Genomic DNA, 22807 nt, shown 5'->3' on the forward strand with positions numbered 1-22807 from the left:
TTATTTACATTCTCTAGTGTCTCATTTGACAGTCAGATACATATGCATTGCCCACCTGAATTTTAACCCAGCTTCTTAAGAAGTTAATGATGTGGACTGGCACTTAGAAAATCTGGACTTACACTATTTATACCCCTTGTATTATTTCTGATTATTTTCTAATTGTTTCTTATTTCTTTCCATCAATATGATCTAATGCAAAATGAAGAAATATTCCTAGGATCAAGGATCAGAACCCAAAACTCCACATTCCCCAGCCTGTTTCCAAACTTCTAGGTTAAAAACCCCCAAGATTTCTGTCTTTCTCCCCTCTTCTTCTTCCTCCGTGACTCTTTCAATCCACCTGTCTCTGCCTTTAACTGGAGGAGGAGAAAATTCAGCTTACATTATAGCATAATGATTAGAACGGGGTGTTAGAAAAAGAAGAGATGGGTTCAAATTATCTCATATCAAGGAGGAAATTTTAACCATATTTCCCATTCCCTGGATTTAACTGCCAGGCTGTTCTGTAAAAGGGGCAGCAGTGCAAGTATATTTTCTAAGATATTTCACAATAATATTGACTATTGCTGCTGAGGTTTGTGCCGAGTTGAACGCTGTTAGTGCCTTGGGCACACTCTGCACATATGCAAAGGTTTGGGCCCTTTAGGGGCCTAAGCAGGGTTAGGTACGCACTTACCAAGATTATGCATTGGAAATGACCCAGGGAATGAGCTGAGCAGTTAGCTTATAAGGCTAAGGGCATACTTTAACAGACTGCTAGGTTGTGAAGATGCTTACGTAAAAGTTGTGTGTTGAAATCAAACTGTTTTGCAGTTGCCAAGAAATTTGCAAGCGTATATGGGCTACTGCGCCTGAGTATGGGAGATGCCATACGGCTAGTGTTAAACAATCATCCAGAGAGTGAGTTGGCACTTCTGTTAAAGTGGCATCTTCACAAAGGACTGACCGTACCTGATGAACTGGCCATCCAGGCTCTAGATGTGGCTCTGATGAATCACGTGTGTAATACCACCGGGTAAGAGTCTTGTTTGGGTTTCGGGGGTTTTTTCAAGACACGCCAGTCCCTTTATAGGCAGTGAGTCCCATGTTATCACTGTAAAACAATTTCACTAAAACACATCAGTGGTTTATGCATTAAGAAAATAATCCGTACAAAATGAGGTTCTTCACATCACTCTGGGAAACCAGACTGAAGCATAATTTTCTGCAATTTTCACGTTAAGTATATTCCAGTAAATCCAAGTAATATGCTTTATGAAAGTTACCCTTTTTTCAGTCAATAAAGCCAGTATTTTCTATTATCCTTTGAGAACTACCATTTTATCTCTCTTACACCAACTCTAGCACCAACTTGGACACATCTGATCCTCCTTGGTCATGCAGACTACTCAAGATTTTTTCTGTTTTTGTTAACAACTGAAGTTATTAAGGAGGAACTGAAACCAGTGAGTCTTTCCACCTCATTCATATGTGGATCCTGATTTCCTAGGCTCTTTCTCCACCACTGAAACACCTTCCATACTGGGCAGACTTAAAAAGCTTCATGATCATGATTTCATGACATTCAACTCCTCTCCCCAAAAAGGAGAATTGTTACAGGGAAAGGCAATTCTGGAATAATCTCTGAAAATTATTTGAGCTTAAGATCAGAATTCTTTCAACTATTCTTTCATGTTAAATACCAGAATATTGTTTCAGTACATTTTGCCCCGTATTGCCTCATACATGAAAAGCATTTCTTCTTCAGTATGACTAAAAAAACTCTTCAAGTACTGTAAATCGTTTTACTTTTCACTTTGAAAACTACTCCTCCCAATCCATATGGAGGTCTCCCATAGTTAAAATTATGTTTCTGAATGACTGATGTGTCAGAATTTTAAAGTTCACCATTTTTTGTAAGTCAGAGCCATCCACTTCCATTCCTATACCTTTTGCCCTTTGTGTATTTCCTTTAGTCTTTACTATTTCTTATTCTATCTACTCAATTTTTTTTTCAGTTTGACTGTAAATTCTTAGGAGTGAAGACTGTGTCTATCAAGTCAGGGCAGCGATAACTTCATGGCATGGGTATAGACTTTTGTCTCTTTTGAGCATGTACTAGGAACATACATGGTCTTAACGGTTAATGAGAAACTGACTTCTTGGGAAAACTGTCTTTCTGTTTCTGTTTGTATGCAGAGTTGTAATTGATGGATATCCTGTAACAAGAAAACAAGTAATCCTCTTGGAATCAGCTAAGATAATTCCAGTGAAAATCTTTGAATTAGAAATGGATGCAAAAGAAGTGTTCAGAAGAGCACTGCTGGATAAGGAAAGCATGAATAGGTAGTGATGTTCCCTGATAGCAGTATTTTTATCCACATGATACTGTCATTTGTCTATTTATGTGCCTCAGTGCTATACCCAGAGAGGCTGCATCCAAGCTGGTGCATAATCCAGCTGTCTCCGAACTCCACATATGAAAAGACATGGGCACCAGTCCCTCTACATTCTAATGCTTTGATGTCCACAGACCAGAAACGGAGACATAAGGAATTTGTGGCATGCTCTGGCCAGATCCCCTGATTGCATGACTGAGGTCACAGATGTGCAATGCTGTGCACCCACTGCTTAGTTAAATTGGTTTTAATGAAACTGTACATCAGAAATGTTACTAGTTCACTCTGCTGCTGAAGTTTATTATTCATCAATTCAATTATTATCATCATAAGGGAAACTGATACTTCATCTAATAAGCTCTCTTTTAAGTCTTAATTGGAGTTCTTTTTAAAAGATGAAAATAATATATATTTTAATAATATATACAATTAATGAGTTACTCATCTAAACCTTTCAATTCAGCTCGCTCCCCTCTTCGTTTTTCTAAGGAGATAAATATACCATTTAAAGAGCTGTGGGTTGTTTTTGAGGAAGAGCAGTAAGCGGTTTATAAATGGACAGAGAATTAAAAAGAACAGAACACTCACCTTAAAATTAAATTGTAGAAGAACCTGGTTCTCATTAGAGGAAGTGTTTCTAAGAAGTTCCAGATAGCTTACAGCATTATTGCGTGTCTCTCTCATTTTGCCTCTTTTTTTTTTATCAAGTAATCAGTACAATGCCTAATTGTTTACCGAAAGCCTAAAGACAATTTGCATTGCAAAAAATTAAATTAATGCTGCCTTTTTGAAAGTATTTACTCTAAACTTTTCATTTTAAATACCAAACTAATTAAATTTCATAGGTTTAAATGCAAATCAAATGTGCAATATCAGATATTTCTGAAAGGTACAATTGACAAAGAAATTGAATTCCATTAAAACAGAAGTTTGTCTCTTTTTTTGGCATCATTTAAATTAAGAACCAGAACAGGAAATGCTTCTATGTTCTAGTCAAAATATCTCTTCTGGTCTTGCATAATATTTTTAGAGGTCAGATGGATTATTTTCATTTATGTATATGTAAATATGACAGTTTTCAAAATATATCCAAGGATTATGGCTACTTCTTGATTTCAAACAACAGCATAATTCAAAATTAAGCCTGTTTTTTAATCAACAATTGACTTCCATTTTAAAAGTCTCATAGCATTTTGTCTAGGGTACCATTTAATGGTGTGCTGGTAGTGTGTGTCAGTATGTGCAGATACATTCCAAATCCTCTACAAAATTATTGAGTTGTATTTGGGACATAAATAGCAAAAGTTTTGTCCTTTGTATCTGAACATAACTAATCGGAAGTATGCCACTTTTCATATGTAACTGGTAATAATAAGAAAGCTGTATTTCTCAAATATGTTCTACAGTCTCAAATAAGCAGAATTTTTTAAAAAGGATGTGAACTCTAGAATTTACACCTGAAATTCAATGAGACGATCTAATATTCAGACTTAAACCAGTGTTATTTTTGTCTTCAGACCTCCCTACCCTGAACATGACAGCTCACAGATTCTAGCTATTAAAAATTCCTGCTATAAACAGCACATTGATGCAATTAGGACTTACTATAAGACGGAGCATCAGAACTGGTGTGTGATTGATGCCCTTCAGAGCAAGTGGTGGATCTGGAACAAAGTACTGCAGGAAATTCAAGTGGTTGTTAAAGAAATCCAGATATACCTGGAAAGAATAAAAGAAGGTAAAAGAAAAACAAAGTTTCTTAGAATAATACTCATTTCTTTAAGAAGCTGCAATGTAATGAGTGTATTTCAACTTTAACTTGGTTTGGATGAAGCTAATTCTTGGGCACATACATACCCTCAAATTCTTAGATATCATCTGCAAAGATCTTGAAGAGATCTCTTGAAGAAAGCAAAAATCAAAACCAACAACAGGACAGTCTGAGGCCACCCTCCAAAGAACAGGGCAACAGAATACAGCTGAAAGAAGTCAGAGGTCTCATGGTCCATGGCAGATTCCTCAACATTGGGTGATAAATCACAAAGAGTACCCCAAAGTATACAAGGGGAACTATGACTTGCAGCTTCAATTAAGTGTCAGTGGAGGAAGAGGGAAGGAGGGGAAAAATGTTAATTAGAAGTTCAGAATTAAGGTTAAATATGCCATCTGAGTTAATTTCTGTGCTGTGGGAGGAAAACCACTTTAGTCTAAAATGACACAGTTCCCACCTGAATTTTTGTGTGTCAGCATTGGTCAGGATTAAATATGCTTTTTAAATATGCCTGTACAGTTTAACTAGAATTCTTCTGAAGGACAAACAGACTTCCTTATCTCATATCCACCTTTTGGTTTTAACTTTTACAGCTCTGTGGCTGCACTCTTCTTAAAAATTGCAGTCATAAGCCAAAAAAAAAAAATTAAAATACATTTAGCATTTTCACATCAAGCTTGAAAAGCACGATTTTTAGAGAGTTTGTGTTTTATACAACATTTTATTCAAGATTTTGAGTATATTTCATCCAGATAGACTGTAGCATTGGCAAGACATGGATGAATAAAGGGGAGGCTTTCATCACACCTTGTACTCTTTTTCACCAATGTAAAGAAATAAAATAGTAGTAGCTGAAATGTTCCTTAGCAACACAAAGGAGTAAAACAATAAATCATAAATAAAACTGTCCCAGGGAAAACAGACTAATAAGTTAGTTAATCATGCAGAGTATCCCACATCATTAATAATTATTTTTCTTAAGTGCTAGAAAAATGTTAAATTGGTAAAATGGGTTGCAACCATTTTAATATCAATCTATAAAAACTGCTATTTTAATTCTCATTATTTCATATAATTTTTACATGATGAATTCCAATATCTTCTAAACTAACATTTCTGAATAGAAATGTTTGATGTTTCTATGTCTTTCATTAATAAAATGTTATCATTAAATGTTTTTATTAACAGGAAAAGCAGCCAGCATTGCTGATTTATGTATCACTCCCAAAGAACTGCAGAATCGGCTGGGGGAGTTTGGACAGTACTGTCCCGTCAGCCTTGCAGAAAAGGGTGAATTGGTTGACTGCTCTGTAACATCGTCATTGCAGTTTGCTGCAGAATTTCGAGGACACTATTACAAAATGGCTTCACAGGAAGAACTGGACGTAAGTGTCAAAAAGCAGGTCGGGAGGGGATTACGGGAAGAGGGCACATTGTTGCTTAGATTCTTTGATTGCATACAGAAACAAGCAATATGTAATCTGAATTAGACTAGCATTCTTAGTATTCAAACTTTTGTTCTGTACACTTCTGCTATCAAACGGCTCGGCAAACAAAATGCAGCAGAATTCATTCAAACCAACGCTCGTCTTACAAATTGTCATAGATCAGATATCCATTTTAAAACAACCACTTCCTCCTTTTTCCATCTGTTCTGGGGAGACTGGATGTAGAGGGTGGCTAATGATAGCAGTGGCTAGTGATGGATGGCGGGTGGATAGTGATGACTTCAACTGACAGAGGGCTGGAAGAGAACTTACTTTCCCGGGAGCAGCAGCAGTGCCAGCACACTAAGAGAGGTGTTGTAGAAGGCACAAGTATCCGAATTGTGCAAGCCAGTCCTCTGGAGTTTGACTAACAGTCTTACAGTGCTGCTTTCATTATAAAAACATTTAATTTATTTTTCTACAGAAATTCTTGAGTAGACCAGAGGTTTATGTGCCACCACTGGCACCTCACCCTCTCCCACCCTCAGATATGCTACCAAAGAAACTGACTGCGGCAGAAGTGAAGGTCTTATTCCCTGTAAGTGCTGAAATGCAGGGATACTGTCCAGTCACTTACCTAGATGGAAAACAGAGGTACGTCACTGCAGTTTTCATAATCAGCGTTACAGGCTACGTGTCCTGTATTAACACATTAATGAGGAAATACTTTCAAAGCACTTTTTAATAGTGTTCAGGGTCTGGAGAGGAAAAGCAATTACAATTCTCTATATTGTGCCTGTGGCTTTGGAAATCAATGTAAAATCACCTTTTGAAGCTCATACGGCTACAGGTTCTACAAGGATCTGTGTTGGCTTACTGTCTTTTGTGATGAAGAGTGCTTGGATGAAGTTTTGAGTTTTTTCTATCATAAGCCTGCAAAAGTTCGAACAAATCTCACAAAACCTTAGTAGATGCAAAACTAGCTCTTATGATTTTTATAAGAGATCTGTAAAGCTCCACCATGAAGTCCCACTGATTTCCTCAGTGTGCAGGAATTTCTCATCAAGGTAGAACCGTAATAGTCAATTCTATGCTGTCCCTTCTTAATCTCCTGAACTACGACTGGCATTTTAACTAGAGGAGCTCTAAAGAAGCACTATAAAAGCCCTTTAATAAGCAGATTTTGAGGCAGAGGCTCTCAGATTTTGAGCCTTGTAACTGTCAGTCATGTGGTGGAACCTTGGATGATCCAATTGCTGCTTTTTTGTAGTTCCTATACTTGCCAAATTACCAGAAGGCTCCCTGTAGCTCATGAGTTTACACCACACAAATGATGTCTTACATTTCTTGTGTATTAATAGTCTTTCTTGCTCCGTCTCTTCAGATATGAAGCTTTGGTGCCTGGCAACATTGAGTATGCAGCAAAATATCAAGACAAGGTATATATTTTTGAAAGTGAAGAAAAACTGCTGAAGTTTATGAGGTGAATATGCTAACTGCATTTTAATCTTTAATCATGTCACGGTTTATACATCTTAAATGTGCTTACTTTTTATCTGGTTAGATTACCAGAGAAGTACTGGAATCTGAAACTTCCACGTAAACTCCCTCCAATAAAGGAACCAATACCACTCACTGTGCTTCCTTTGGCTGGATACCTTGAACAGGCCAGTTCTTGCTTTTCTGTTTTAAAACATGATTTTGCAATGTATAGTATATCCCACCCAGTTTATTTCCTTTTTAATGCAATGTTAGTCTTATATTTATTAGTGGGATTATATTAAATTGAAAATTGTGTACTTACAATTGAGAGGAATTTTCTAAGAGCTTTAAAATAATAGATATTTGTAGCCTTAATGGAAAAAATACAAGCAAGACCATCAGAGGGGAATAATGAACTGCAATATTATGAGACAGATTTTCTGACTCTTTTGTTTATACTGTCTTGTCAGATTACTTTTTACTTTGATTTTTAACACCAGGACAGAAAAAAGCCTATCTGGAATCATTTAAGGATAGTTGGTTAAATTTTGAGACATGAATATGAAATAAAAAATGATTCATGGTCACTTCCCTCCCTATTTTATACTATTTGTTATCTTCTACAATTCACCAACTTAGGCATCATCCTATATTGTTAGATTTGCATGACAACAGGATCAGGCTTTGAATATATTTTTGTTCTAGAGTTCTGGAAAGATCTTCTAAAACTGTTCTGTTTCTTTAGGGAGTAGCAGCTTCTCTAATAAAAGCTCTGAACGAAGTAGGCTGCTTAAAGCCGAAGTTTCCATTCCTAAGTGTAAAAAAAACTGCTCTGCTGTTCGTCGCCTGCCATTTAAAAGGTAGTGTATAAAATAATATGCTAAAAAATAATGAATTCTATAAATGCAGTAAATCATCTGACACAACATTGACAACCAACTTGTGTAGTTTTCTTATGTCCAACTGGGGAAAATACTGTTATATAGTGATTTAAGTACACACTGTCAAGTGTCTTGGAAATGTGTAAGGACCAGGGAGGAAAATAAGGTTAACAGGATAGGTAGATAGCTAAGTGATCTCTCACAAATCACACACTTTAATGACATTTTATCACCAACAACCTGATAGCCTTGAAAACATTTCTAACACGCATTGTTGAGGTTTTTAAACAGAAAGTAAAATGTTATAATCTAGGTGGTACTACACTTTAGACCAGTCATAGACAACCTGAATTGTCTTAAAAATGGACTAAAATTACTGTAATAAAAGGCTGCTGAAATACTACCTGAAGAATAGTTTAGGTGCCTGAATGCTTGCTTGCCTTTTTTCAACTGTATCAGGTGGTCAAATAGAACTTAGCAAACCTTGCCTTGCAGATAACCTGAAGACAACTTTCTGATCATATACATCTCCAATAACACAGTAGCTAAATATGTAAATGAAGAGGTCTAAGTGTACTGAAAAACAGCTTAAGTGCACATAGAACACCTATCATTTTCAAAAAAAGCCCTTCATTTGCATGGGCTCGGTACTGATACACTAAGTTATGCAGTACAAAAGAATAGATATCCATGCAGATTTAATTGGATTTTTAAGTTTTTAGCACAGATAAATGAAATGTTATCTATCAGTCTGCTTATTTGTGAAATTACCAGGGAAGATCTGAATATTAATGTGATTCGGAGTATCGGTACATTGATTAGTTTTAACTTCTTTTTTTATTTAATTGACAGTCCAATCGAACACCTTACTTTTCCATAACAAAGATAGACAGCCCAAAATTAAAATTAAGTGGTTTGTACTCAGCCCACAAAATAATGATAAAGTAAAACATCTCATGGAGTTACCAGAGGTTAGGACTACTCCTTCACCGAGGCAAGTTGCTCAAGCTTTGTCTCCCGTGTTCATATTTGCTTTTTTTTAGAATTTTTGTTTGGTTGGTTTTTTGCAGTCCAAGATAGCAGTTTCAGCTAATAATCCTCAATAGTTTGCAATCAGCCTAAACAGTGCCAGCTTCAGGATTTCAACAGCGTAGTTTGCAGCTCTGCTGTAGCTTTGGTCTGCTTTCCAGTACTGCTGGAGATTTCTGGAGCAAGAATGCCACTTCTTCAACCCACCAGTTTTGCCTTTTATAAGCCAGCCCATTCAGTGGGTGAACTCTACCTTGCCTTTTGGGATTTCGAATTTTTACTTATTCTTTCAGATAATGGCAATCTTTATTATTTGTCCAAAGTTCTTCATGTGCCATGTTTCCTCAGGCAGTTTCCAGAGCCCTCCATAACGTTCTTGGACTATCACAGATTTTTGCTAGCACAGCTTTGTTAAGGAAGACCACTGAACAGTGCAGGCACATGATAAGCTCCTGCATAAATGTACAGTTCTTAAGCCAGCAAAACTGCTTTTATACTGTAGTTTGTTTCATCCACAAAGACTGTTTTCATCCTATTGTCAGGACAGCTTTGCTAACATAACAATGTCCACACCAGGAATGCTTTGCTCATATATTCCATCATTCAGTCATTATCAGCACTGGATGATGAAATGGAATGGTTATGCAAGTGCACGAATCTCTTCTCACGCAGTGACAAACAGGCTGACCGCAGGAATCCAGGAAAACGAGTTATCTTCCAACACTGAATAGAACTGCTTCCAACTTTAAGATACAGCATTCTAGTACACTGAGAAATCTCCTTTGCAAATATAGCATTATTTATTATTGTGTGTCTCTTCAGAGTAGTCACATTGTCCTTGATCAAAGCGTTTCACGTTGTGGTCCCTTGGAAATTTTTTACACCCTACTTCTATCCGAAGTAAGACTTTCGCATCTTCAACTTATGTCACTCTCTAATGTCACATTTAAATAGGGGACAAGAAACAGTGGTTTAGTTGCTTCTGCAGCTTTTCTAACAATACCGGATTGCTTGCAGTATCCGAGAAGAGGACGTACAGGCAATCGATCACAAATGCAGAGAGATTTACTCCTGGGAAAAAGAGCAGGAAACCATGCATCACTAGAGTGATTTAGTGCCCTTCAAATTTGACTCCTGTAAGAGCTGTAGGTACAGCTATGCTTGAAAAATCACTCAGAAGCTGTTAAATGCGGTTGTCTACAATTTAAAACTAGTGGGCCAAAGTGTCTCATTGCATAGTTCTTCATGCTGTCCAGTTTTTGTAATGAGATATAAAGTACCATTTACAGGAAAAAAATGGTTATAACTTGGCTTGGTATTAAATCACTCCTTCCCCTTTGCCTCAGTGTAACAATTAAAATAATAAATAATACTCTGAAGATTGGCACTAGATACTAATGTAGGCCAAAATACAGCTTAGGGCAGAGAGGTAAGAAAGAAAAGAAACAATACTATCTTAATTGTAAAATTCTTGGTCTAGACATTTCCTTCCTCCTCTTACGTATCAGTCACCTCTTGGTTTTTTGTGGACAAAGAATTTGGGTCGTAGAACAGTTGTGCCAAGGACGCAGCGGCCCAGTGCCAGCCACGCCATGCCTGGGCTATGCCCACGCAGCACCACTTCAGGCTACGTGCCGCGTCACCCAAAACTGTCATTGCCTCGAGTATCACCAGCCCCTCGTGGCCCGAGGTATCGATAGCTGACGGGAGCTGAGCTTATGTTTGCTGTTGGTCTACAAAAGCCTTGATCTTTCTGAATATTGTTACCCCTTCGCAATCAGGAACTTGTGAAATACCAGGCTTGATTTTTCTGTTGGCTTGGGTCGATGGGCATAGCCCACCGCAGTTTTACCTGTACCCAGGGCAAAAACACCAGGCGTAGACATGATGCCTTCTAACATTTCTGTAACGTAATGCCACAAAGCTAACAGGAGACACTAAGCCACCGCTTACCTTCCCGCAGCGCACAACCCCCGGAGCTCGGAGCCGGCGCGGCAGGCGTACCGGAGGAAGCTGGCGCGGTTCACGGAGCACTGCCGGCTCGTCCCCTACCTGGGGGCAGCCATGGCGGGCCCCTACCGGGAGCCGGCCCGCAGGCCCCTCGGCTTCGACTGCAGGCTGCGCGCCTTCCTCTCCCTCAAGGGCCACAGCCCCGCCCTCGCCTAGCGCCGGCCATCCGCCGCCCGCCCCGCTGGCACGCGGCCCGCGAGCTACGTCACCCTTTCTCGGGCCGGCTTCTTCGACGCGAAACCTTAGCATTAAACTCTTTTGCCTTAAGTCACGCCTCGTTTAACGCTCATTACGGCAGCCCACGCCTGAGGCAGGGCGCCCCCCCGGGGCACGCGCGGAAGGCGGCCGGGGAGGGGGCGGGGCTGGCGCCGCGTCGTACGCTGCGCGTGACGTCAGACCGCAAGGCGCGTCGCTGCCGCCCGGGCCGGAAGTGCGGCGGCGGTTGCGCAGAGCGGGGCTGGCGGCGGAGCGGTGAGTGCCGGGGCCCGGGGCAGCCCGGGCGGGGGAAGCCGGGCCGGCGGCTGAGGCGGGGCCGCGCCCGCCCCGGCACCGCGGGCTTGGGCCGGGGGCGCCGCCCCCGCCGCCGCTGAGGGGGCGAGCGGCCTCCCCCGGGGGCGGCCAGGACCTGCGGGAGCGGCTGGCGGAGCTCGGGGCTTAAGTGGGGCGCTGGGGGCGGGCGCCCGGCGGTGCCGGGGCTTGCGGTGCCGCCGGCCCCCGCTCCGCTCCCCGCCGCCGGCTTCCTGGCTTCTCCCCGCCGCGCCGTGCGGCGTGTTCGCGGGCCGCCCTCTGCCCGGCCCCGGCCCCGGCCCCGGCCCCGGCCCCGGCCCGCCCGCAGCTGCAGCGGGGCCTGGCGGTGCCGCTCCTGTGGAGGAGCAGTCCGGGGCCGTGCCCTGTTACCCGGGGGCAGCCCCCCAAAACGCGCGTGGTGCTCATGAGCCCTTCCACAGGTCATCAGTGGGCGGGCTGCGTGTGTCTGACACTGCTGGCAGCGTGGCTGCCTTCCCCTCGTGTGCCCCCTCGCTCTACAATTACTAGTGTTTTGGGGTTTGGTTTTTTTTTTTTTTTTTTTAGGTGAGCATGCTGGTTTGGATGTTGCAGTCAAAATAGTGACGATGTCACCTCGTGATCGACTACCACAACCCTTCATGTGATCAAAAGGCACAAAACACCTACTGCCCTATCTGAGGCATGCGTGGGTGTTAGGGGGTGCCTGCAGGCAGAGCTGGCAGCAGCTCTTCAGGAGTTCCTGTAATCCCCTGCAAGGCAGGGCTGGGTCAGACCTGCGGCCATGCTTTAGGGTGCTCCAGCAACATCAGGCTCACATCCTTCAGAAATTAAGGTTCCCGTATACACAGTTTGGCTCCTGCATGAACCGTTTCGTAGCTGAACGGGGCTAGAGATTCGCTTGTTGGCCACCTCAGTAGCAGTTAGGTATTATCTGTATGTAGTCTGTGGTGTTTCTTTCAGTATTCCTTCTGTAACTGGAACTGTTGTGCTCACTGATTGCTATGTTTAAATATGTGTTTGTATTTAAAATGATGGCTTTATATTTTAACATGGCAGGTAGCTAATCTGTTTCACATTTGGCTCAGCTGATCCTCTTGAAATGGACATTTGTGGCACATCTCTTCAGTAGTGTTATTTGGTGGATTCTTCTGAAATTGCTGGATTATATTTTTTTTGCTTATTCTCAATTTTTGCGTATTTACAATTGAAGAAGCTTAGCAAGCCAGATTGGTAGTTAATAGTTAGCTTAGTCAACCCTATGTAGACAGAGCTCTTTGAAAAAGCTGCTGTTTTTTGCTTTTATTGCCCATCTGCATAGGCTGAGGCTTAGCAGGTAAGTGTACTGAAAGAGAAATTTTCAGAAGGATAGAAATTGCTAAAAGAAGGCATAGACTCCTGCCACACTGATGCCAGTAAAGTTTTATCATTGATTACAGGGTTTCATAGCCTTGTCCCTGAAAAATCTGAAATGTTGCATCTGCAGGGATGAAGCTGCAGTTGAACTTTTTTTTTATTATTACTTGTTTCCACTTAGGAGCTGTGAACAAAGAGTTCTTTTTGTTTGATTTAGTTGTGAAAGGAGTTTTCAGAAGGGGTAGCCATTTTTTTAGATGCTATTCAGTTCACAGTACATGAGAGATAAAGAAATGAAATAATAGGCAGTAATTCTCATCTAAGAAGAAACTATCTGTAGCCATTTCTTCCGGTTTAAAAACATTTTTTGTAGAAAGTCTGTCAGCATTAGTGTTGATTTTCTTTTTTTTTTTTTTTTTAAGGAAAGTTCAGAGGCTTCAGAATTGCTTCAGAAACTGTTGAACTCTGTTGACAAACGATATTTGGTGTGTTACAATGCAGACTTCTACGATATTTCTTAATTAAAGCTATTCTGTTCTTGTAGGCACCTCTGTTCATACGTGCAATAAAAATGGCAGAAACAGCTCCTGACGCTTCTGAGAAACTGGTTGTCATCCACTCCAAAGCTCACAAAGATACCATTCTAGCTAATTTTGAAGAACAAAGGAAAAAGGATTTTCTTTGTGACATTACACTAATAGTGGAGAATGTGCAATTCAGAGCCCATAAAGCTTTGCTTGCTGCCAGCAGTGAATACTTCTCGATGATGTTTATAGATGAGGGTGAAACAGGGCAGTCGATTTACATGTTGGAGGGAATGGTTGCAGACACCTTCGGAGCGCTGCTGGAATTTATCTACACTGGTTGCCTCCGTGCCAGTGAAAAAAGCACAGAACAAATTCTGGCTACTGCACAGCTTCTGAAAGTGAATGACTTGGTAGGGGCCTGTACAGACTATCAGGCCGGCTGTAGCCCCAGTAATGCGTTACCAGCGCCAGCTAACAGTGGAGCCTCTGTAGCTGTTATTGCAAGCGACAAGAAAAACGAAGATCCACCAAAGCGAAAACGAGGACGACCGAGGAAAGTCAAGAATGTCCAAGAAGAAAAATCAGCTGCAAATTCTGCCGAAGATGTGCAGCTGAGGGAAAACAACTCCATGCAAAATAAGCAAAATTTTATGAAAAAAGATACTGCAGAAGAAGAAACAGTTGTCAGCGAACAGGCTCCAGCGAGGAAAGATGCAGAAGAAACTGAACCTGCTTGTGGCTCAGAAGCTGCTGTCGATCTGTCAGCTGAGAAAGATGAGAATTATGATCCCAAATCTGAAGGAATACAGAGCACTCAGAGCCGTTACAGCAAGCGTAGAATAAGGAGATCAATCAAACTAAAAGATTATAAACTTCTTGGTGATGAGGATGAAAAAGGACTGGCGAAGAGAACCGATGGAAAAAGAAAACGTGCAGGTTCTGAAGCTCGCTGTAAAGACTGTGGCAAAGTATTTAAATATAATCACTTCTTAGCTATTCATCAGCGGAGTCATACAGGTAGGCATTAAGAGACTGCTGCATTTGGATTAGGGTTTAGTGACTTGTTGCTAAATGCGAGCTCGTTGTTGAAGTGTGGGCTGTTGTCTATAGCAAGAACTGTCCCAAAATAGCATGCTGATCCAAATTGTTGTGGTGTGTCTCTGAGACTGCGTTCACTGTTTTATCCTTGTCAGCAGATCTCGTAGCCTTTATGTCTTACCTTGATTGCAGTTCAGTTAATCGTTTCTCTCTTTAAACATATAATTATATGGCAATGCTTAATTATTTTATTGCAAAGTGAAGCTTGTCTCTTAATTTGCCCTACCACTACTTAAAAATAATTTTTTAGTAGCTACTACGTTGCAATGCATCTGACTATGAGCTTAGAATATTGAGTGAGAAATAATGCATCTATGCTTACAAATGTCGTCTTTTGCTTTTAGGGGAGCGCCCTTTTAAGTGCAGTGAGTGTGGCAAAGGCTTTTCCCAGAAGCATTCTCTTCAAGTCCATGAGCGGATGCACACTGGAGAACGGCCATACACGTGCACCGTCTGCAGTAAGGCTCTGACAACAAAGCATTCTCTTCTGGAACATATGAGCCTACATACAGGTAAATACTTCAAGGCAAACTCTCTTCCCCAATAGTTTGCCTTTCTGAAAAAAAGGTATTTCTGCTCGCTCTCCTGTGTGCTGGTTGATTTATTTATTTCCTTATGCTTGCGTTGGATGCGGCTTACATATTAATAAGTGATTTTCTTTACAGGGCAGAAGGCTTTTACATGCGATCAGTGTGGGAAATACTTCAGCCAAAAGAGGCAGCTCAAGAGCCACTATCGAGTACACACAGGTATTACAAGTTTGCATGGAAGAGCTGACTTACAGTCCATGCTGATTTGTCCTTATAAAGATTGACTAAGGCTGAAAATTCTTATTCAGTGATGTATTTGGTCTCTGCTACCCTGATGAGTGGTATCTTGATACAAGAATGAATAGGGTGAAAAAGACAAAATGGTGTCTAATAAATGGAATGTTTAAAAAAATGGTTAATTGAGAAGGACTCTTATGATGATTAAAAATTAGTTATGCTGTATTTGACATACAGCTTGATTATTTTAGCCCTGCTGCCTGTGTTACATGGAAGCTAGGAATTCTATAAACAATTGTGTCTGCTGCCTGTTGTGCAGATTACCTTGTTGTTTCCCACTGCTTTGGACTAGCAGTGGCAAACAAGTTTTAAGAACCATCCTCCTCACTTCTGGAGCAGGATGGAGATTAAGCTACACACAGAGGATGTGGTGGAAAAAATCGGAATTTACAAAGTTTCAAGAGAAAGTGTGTTGGGGGGGGAGTAGGTGTCGGTCCATTCTTTTCCCATGATAGTATCAAATAGAGAAATAACGGGTGTGACAATGAAGATAGGGAGGAGGCAGTGAATCACCTTTTGTTTTATCTCTATATTATATCAAAGTGGTTATTTTACAGGAAAGTGCTTTAACAAAGATCACTGAAGAGATACAGGGGATCACTTATGCACTGACACTTTTTTTATTATTGCGACAAGGCCATTCACTGCCGGAATGTAACCAGTGTCGTCGCAAATTCATGGATGCAGCTCAGTTAAAGAAACATCTAAGAACACATACAGGTAATATTATCTGTCATGTTTTGTTGTGGTTTTGTTTTTTTCCTTGAAGTAACACAGACAAAACAATGTTAGGCAAATGACATTTGTCTCTGTGGGATGAACTTCTGCTCTACTTTTATGTAATGATGCCTGTATCGCTAATGAAAAGACTTAGTATCAAGAATGCAGGAGCACAAAAAAGCTTGTATTACAACAGCGCAGAAGCAGTGCATATTATAGGAAGACCTTTTTTTTTTCCCATACTTAGAAAGCCTGCTGCAGAACATGCCAGTTAGCTCTTCTGTGATAAAATCCTGGACTGGGAATTCAGTTTATCAGGAGAGCCACATCCAGCATGTATGGGGCTTGAAGTGAGCTAAGAAAGTGTATGTCCTAAAAATACCAGAAAGTGTATGTCCTAAATGAGTTGGGCACCCCTGTCTGTGAGGGAGGGGTGCTTATGAAAAATGCTGCTGGCCAGAAAAATAATTATTTCCGTATACCTTTTTATTATGCTGTAATAAACCAGGTGTTGGCAGGAGGTGGGGCTGGGAGGGATGATTTAATGCAAGTGCGTCAGAGGGTGTTCTAAGAGATTTAAAGGGCAAGGTGATACAGGTGATATTTGAATGGCTGGATAATGGGGATAAAAATGTTGACCTACCATATTGTGATAACAAGACATAAGCTTCTTAAAATAGTTTTCTTTGAAGGGTAAGTTCATTAGATGACTTGTAAATTTTTTTTTTTCTTTAAAAATAGCTATAAACAGTGGCAATCATTTCTTCCGCAAATCAAATTATTCTTAAGTATGTTGCCCACGGTTGTAGTAAAGTATGCACAAGATCATGTGTATCGATCAAAGGAGATCAATTAAGATGAGTTCTAGCAAAAACTGGCTTGCAATGTATTTTACTTCCAGAAAAGAGAGGCCAGATACCGTTATTAACGATGCAGAAATAACAGTTGATCTGCCCCATCTCAAAAGCAAGAAGTAAGGAGTTTGGGGACAGATGTTGACATTGATACGACTGTTCTGCTTTGGCAGAAGAGTGCCATAAGAATACAGTCTGCTTAGGAAGTTACTCCTGTTTTCAGTAGGAGGCTGGGACTAGATGACGAGAGGTCCCTTCTGACAAGCATTTCTAGTTCTGTCATACTTTTCCCCTGCCCTCCAAAGCCATATGAAAGCTGCTAAGTCTTGCAGTTCTATACTAAATGTGAAGCTTCCTTGAAAACTGGCTGCTGCCCCATTCCCAGTTCAGTGTGTTTGGATGGTGTGAATTATCCCGGTGGTGATCCGGATTCTCATGTCTGGTGTCCTAAAGAAGCTCAATGCAACAAGGATATATTACGGTGTGAATTAGGATGCGCTTTTGTTGGGTAGTATCTGTTTCTTGTGAACCTTTTTGTTATTTAATTTGCCTCCTCTGCTTCTACTCAATTAGACACAAGAATTCCACCTGCAGTAAAAAAAAAAAATTTTCAACCCACCATCATTTAATTTTTTTCTGACTGGTGTCCCCAGGATATTGTAGGCCTAGGTTGGGGCCTTATAGGAAGCCAACTGACTTGTTAAGGTAATGGATTCACTTTTCAGGTTTGGAAATACGGGCTTACTCATCTGCATGGTGCTGCACATGAGCCTAGCATTAATGCCTACTAGTTCCTTTTTCAAACTTGTCTGTTCCATGTGGAACACCCACGTCTGTATCATAGGTACGTTTTTTGTTGCTCTGAGGGCTTGGTTCACCTAATTCTTTCTTGTTGGGAGAAACGTCAGAGACAGACATTTAAAATACTATACCCTCATTTAACTAGTGAGTTCATTCAGTTGCAGGTACCTGTCCTGACCCATGGCAGACACGTGAGGCTTTGACAGTACACACTTGATAATGTTTTTTAATATATTGATGGGAAGTGCTATACAAAAAGTGATGTCAGATTTCTTTTTGATAGGTGAGAAGCCCTTCACTTGTGAAATTTGCGGCAAATCGTTTACAGCTAAAAGTTCTCTTCAGACTCACATTAGAATTCACAGGTAGAGTACGTCTAATTTGCATTACATTCTTTAAAAATGTAACTTCTAATCTGATACCTGTATGTAGTGCTTGTTCAATTCCAGAATGGTCAGGGCTTGTTTGCATTTTGAATGGATGGTTAAAGATTGACATTTTTGTTTAATCTATTTAAAGAAGTAATTGGTAGTGGAAAGTACTGTGCTGTTAAATACTAGTGTGCCAAGACATTGTAAGATTCTTCTTTTGTGTATTGTGTCTGTTTAATGACAATGTACTTATTGCTGTATTACTTATGTGAAAACTTTACTGTGAATTTTTGTTTGACAGCAGAACAGTAGCTCTGGTGTAACAAGGTTACTGGAGCATTGTCCTGTTCCCCTGTGGTCTATCACGTCTCTTTAATAGCATTAGCTATCTTTTACCCACATCAGTGTGAGGTATTGCATAAAGGCACGTAAGATTTTAAATCATTGGAGAACTGTTGTGGGCCTTGCGTAAAAGAAAACGTTTCCAGTAAAATTTCTTGTCCCTTTGAGTCGGGCAGCAAGTTAGGATTTGGACGCTTCTTTTTGTTTTAAAGCCCATACTGTTAATAAATGTTCTTTACATGGTCAGCGCTTACAGTTGTGCAAGATAAGTTGTCGCATTCTTGCCAAGGTCTAGCAGAATAGAATTTGTACTTCTGGTATTACGATAGGAGGGCAGTTACATTATCTCTGTAGCTCTTGAGTATATAGTAATGAAAGTACAGTCTGTGAAGTCAAATAGAAATAATTAGGAAGTCAAATAGAGGACACTTTTAACGTCACTATTCTTAAGTGCTTATGATTTAGCAAAACAGAATAATTTTTTTATTCTATAATGAGTTGCAGAAAAGCAGCTCTGTCAAAGTGAATATTTTAATGAGGTCAAACATATTCTTTTGCAGAGGAGAAAAGCCATATTCTTGTGGTACATGTGGAAAATCCTTCTCTGATTCCAGTGCTAAGAGAAGACACTGTATCTTACACACAGGCAAAAAGCCTTTCTCCTGCCCAGAATGTAGTTTGCAGTTTGCTCGTCTGGACAACCTGAAGTCTCATTTGAAAATTCATAGCAAGGAAAAACAGTTTCAGGAAGCCAGCGCTGCTCCCAGCACCAACACTAATTCAGAAGTGAGAAACATTCTTCAGCTGCAGCAGTATCAACTTGCCACCTCTGGAGGGCAGGAAATTCAACTACTGGTTACAGATGCAGTACATAACATAAACTTCATGCCTAGTCATAATCAAGGCATTAGTATTGTTACTGCAGAAAATGCCCCAAATATGACAACAGAGCAGGCTGCTAACCTCACGCTGCTCGCTCAGCCACCGCAGCAGTTGCAAAACTTGTTGCTTTCAGCTCAGCAGGAGCAAGCAGAACAAATCCAAAGTATTAATATGATTGCAAACCAAATAGAGACTGCCCAACCTGAACAAATGCATGTCATCACTCTTTCCAAGGAAGCACTTGAACATCTCCATGCTCATCAAGGACAAAATGAAGAAATCCACTTAGCAGGATCTTCACATCCAGCTCAGCACATGCAGTTGACTCAGGAATCAAGTCAACAGTCTCACTCTAGCCAAGACACCGTTCCTTCCCATCAAGTCAGTGAAGAACAGAATCGAAGTGTACATGTTTCTGAATCCCCTCAGCAGTCTCTGTCAGTAAATGAGTCATCTCATGAGCATCCTATTCAAGGACAGGCTTTCTGAAATGCTTATTTGTCATTGGAGGGCTAGGCTATAGCATGCTTCTCGTCCAGGCAGCGATTACACGTATCGCACTTTCTTTTCTGCAGCATAATCTAGCTGAAGATGCATTTCTTGGTGATTTTTGATGGGTGGCTTTCAGTTTTGTTAATCTTATTTATTTTGGACTTTTTTTTTATTTTTCCAGATTGGTATTTCTCTACCACTTAGTCCATACCTCGCAAACGATTAATGTGGGGTTTTGTGCCTCATACCCATCCATGCCTACTGAGGAGATATTTGGCCCCTTAATTTGCATTTCTGTGTGACTCTCCAGAGAAGTGTACCTTGCTGGTAGAAGAACAGTGTTAAAGATGTCTGCTGATCAGAAAGTACGACTTCTCTGATGAAGTCAACATTACCTGAACTGCTGTCAAGCTTAAGATAACCAGTATTTTTTGCAAAGCTAACACCGTATGTCTTAACGTTTAATGAGCTTTCTCTCTGCAGGTTAATGTATAGTTTTCTATGTGATCATTCCCTTAAGTGCATTTTGATTTATTGACTATCAAATTCATTTGGTTTGGGTTGCAACTGTGGCAGCCTTTGACTGGCCCTGTTTACTGTACGCTGTACCAGTTTTGCTCCTCAGAAATGCTTTAGCCATTGCACTTGAATAGCGGCAATGAGATGCGGTGGTCGCACTGGACAACTGAAAAGCCCAAATTCTGCTCTGTTAGTTCTACCACTCACTCTCTGTGTAACTGTGGGCAAGGCAGTTGACCTCTGTGCCTTAGTTTCATCATCTAGTAAGTGGGGATAGCGTTCACACGCTCTGCCAAGCACTTTGAAGAGCTCTTGATGTTGAAGGCACTGTCTATTGAAGTGCAAAATTCTTTTCCTGATGGGACTCAGTCTAAGCTTAGGAGCCAGTGTATATTTAAAGTATTATTTTTTGTACTTTTGAGAGCAGAATGTAATGTTACTTTTAATATATGTAAAAGCTGGTGATTGTTTTTTTGTGGGGACTTGAACAATGAATAGAATCACTTCAGAGCATAATGATCTATATAAATGGGGTAAATTGTGTTGAAGTTGTACAGCTATTTTCGCTGACTAGATTAGATGTGTACAGATTGTTTTCAATGACTGACTGACTGCTAACACAAAAGATTTGACATCTTAATAAAATGCCAAGCCAGAATACATGCTTTGCATTTTCAAGTTTGGCTACTGGTTAGATCTCACGTAGTGTTACTAGTGTGTGAAAATCCAGATAAAGTGCCACTGGTACTTAAAGCAATGTGCTCAATCATCACTTAAGTTTTAAAATGTCATACTTGTGATTTACATTGATATTTTATGTTTTAACAAATGAAAAATGTAAAAATTAAGGAATTAGCAGGTGAACTTAAAAGGAAAATAAAACATTTTTGTACCTGGTTCACTTATATGACTGCCCAGAGAGTCACTGGCATAAAAGCCCAGTGTGTAAATGAGAGAATAATTTAAGGTGGAAGGGGCTTCAAGAGACCATCTGGTCCATCACCTTCCTCAAAGTAGGTGTGCCCAGGTCACGTCTCTGTTGTCTGGTTGAGTTTTGAACGCTTCCAGGGATGGAGATCCACAACCTCTCTAGGCCACCAGTTCCAGTGTTTGACGTTATTCGCAGTGAAAAAAATGTTCCCTATATTTAATTGGAATTTCCCCTGTTCCGGTTTGTGTCTGCGGCCTCTTGTCCTACCGCTGCGCCTCCAAGAAGTGTCTGGCTCTGTCTTCTCTCCACCCTCCCATGAGGTGGTTGAAGACAGCAGTAAGGCCCTCCCAAAGCCTTCTCCTCTTAAGGCCTGAACAAACCCAGTGCTCTCAGCTTTTTCCATCGTGTGCTCCAGCTCTTTAATCATCGTGGCAACCTTCTGCTGCCCTCAGTCCAGTATGGCAGTTCCGTCTTGTTCTGGGGAGCCCAAATTCTGGATGACATTCCTTGTTCAAGTCCGGACTACTCAGCTGGCTCCTGACCATCTGCTGCTGGGGTTTGGGTAAGTATCTCTGTTTTGTCAAAGTACTGGATCAGTTTTTATGTAAACAGATCATGAAAAGGGTAGACAGGGAATAAATCAATGCAAAAAAATGTCCCACAGCAAAAACTCTAGTTAGGCTTTTCATCTTTTGTTTTTTCCTCTTGGAATGGGGAATTACAGTTTGTATACTTCTGCCACCAAAAAGAACCAGCATATTCTGCAGTTGTACTTCAGAAGCTTGAAGTCTCGATGCTGCAGGAACAGATGAAAAAATACAAGTGAAGCTTCTTACAACACCTGTGAAAATTGATTAATTTTATAAATTTAAGTTTATAGTAAATATTATGGAGGGTTCATCCTAACAACTTTGATTTTATCTAAAATACTGTAATGTGCAGCCATAATACTGTTTGGTCATAAATTTACAGGAGCTTGCACTGAGTTCCTTCTCTGGCATATACTTAGGAATTCTGAAATGCTTAAAAGCATTCTAATACCACCAGTAAAATAACTTAAATACTTTCCTCTTTTTTTTTTTTTTTTTTAACTTTGATTTGTTCATTTTGAAGGTCTTGCAGGATTAAGTATGATGCTACAATTATGCTTGAGCCACCATCATATAGTGATCGCTTGGTGCTTTCCCTGTAACTAAAAAAATGAAGTTTTGGAATTTTCTCATGCTTTTCTACCAAATTACCAGTGAAAAAATGAGCCACTGTAAATAGCGCAGCAGTGACTCATCTTGCACCCTGCGTTGCTTAAGCTGTCAGCACACATTGTAGCTTGTACTTGAGAAGCTCATGTGGTTTCTTGTACCACAAATGTTTTTTTGACACCATTTGCTTCCTTTCTAGTGAATGCATTTCTATTAAAGATGAAAATAAATCCCTCTTCTGTGTGTGCATTTTTAAGGCTGCAACTGAAGCCTGGGATTGCTTTGAACTTGCAAGGAAACCCCTTCAGCTTTGCTCTTTATTCTGGCTGCCACTAAGAACTATATAGCAAAAATGCGTGCCTTAAAAACTATGTTTCAAAGCAGCAGTCCAGATTCCTTTACT

At 40.4% G+C, this 22807-nt stretch overlaps 2 protein-coding genes across 5 annotated transcripts in view; both read left to right on the forward strand.

The window, feature by feature from the left end:
- Nucleotides 1–11137, forward strand: part of AK9 (adenylate kinase 9) — a 72297-nt gene extending 61160 nt beyond the window's left edge. Inside the window, exons 28-36 of the mRNA XM_075707721.1 lie at nt 817–1018; nt 2182–2328; nt 3899–4119; nt 5341–5537; nt 6064–6233; nt 6964–7062; nt 7144–7246; nt 7807–7921; nt 10935–11137. Of these exons, the coding sequence (XP_075563836.1) occupies nt 817–1018; nt 2182–2328; nt 3899–4119; nt 5341–5537; nt 6064–6233; nt 6964–7062; nt 7144–7246; nt 7807–7921; nt 10935–11137 (1457 nt within the window). The remainder of the gene's footprint in view (nt 1–816; nt 1019–2181; nt 2329–3898; nt 4120–5340; nt 5538–6063; nt 6234–6963; nt 7063–7143; nt 7247–7806; nt 7922–10934) is intronic.
- A 304-nt stretch (nt 11138–11441) lies between these two features.
- On the forward strand, nt 11442–21549 carry ZBTB24 (zinc finger and BTB domain containing 24). 4 transcript variants are annotated; one of them, XM_075706921.1, is made up of 7 exons: nt 11442–11452; nt 13386–14385; nt 14811–14978; nt 15132–15215; nt 15930–16013; nt 17952–18033; nt 18942–21549. In XM_075706921.1, exons 2-7 carry the CDS (start codon nt 13413–13415, stop codon nt 19750–19752), a joined length of 2202 nt encoding a protein of 733 aa, XP_075563036.1. In that variant the 5' UTR covers nt 11442–11452; nt 13386–13412; the 3' UTR covers nt 19753–21549. The 4 variants fall into 4 exon arrangements, with proteins under 4 accessions (XP_075563036.1, XP_075563037.1, XP_075563035.1 ...); XM_075706922.1 differs by lacking the exon at nt 11442–11452 and adding an exon at nt 12391–12412; XM_075706920.1 differs by lacking the exon at nt 11442–11452 and adding an exon at nt 12806–12821.
- The last annotated feature ends 1258 nt before the right edge of the window (nt 21550–22807 follow it).

Source organism: Pelecanus crispus, chromosome 3 (genome assembly GCF_030463565.1).
Source record: "Pelecanus crispus isolate bPelCri1 chromosome 3, bPelCri1.pri, whole genome shotgun sequence".
NCBI classification, from domain to species: domain Eukaryota; kingdom Metazoa; phylum Chordata; class Aves; order Pelecaniformes; family Pelecanidae; genus Pelecanus; species Pelecanus crispus.

Excerpts from the sequence above, each read along its gene's own strand:
- ZBTB24 (XM_075706921.1), top strand. The coding sequence starts at position 13,413 with ATGGCAGAAACAGCTCCTGACGCTTCTGAGAAACTGGTTGTCATCCAC. Across the intron at positions 15,216-15,929 it reads CCACTATCGAGTACACACAG|GCCATTCACTGCCGGAATGT; the intron begins GTATTACAAGTT and ends TATTGCGACAAG. Across the intron at positions 16,014-17,951 it reads ACATCTAAGAACACATACAG|GTGAGAAGCCCTTCACTTGT; the intron begins GTAATATTATCT and ends TCTTTTTGATAG.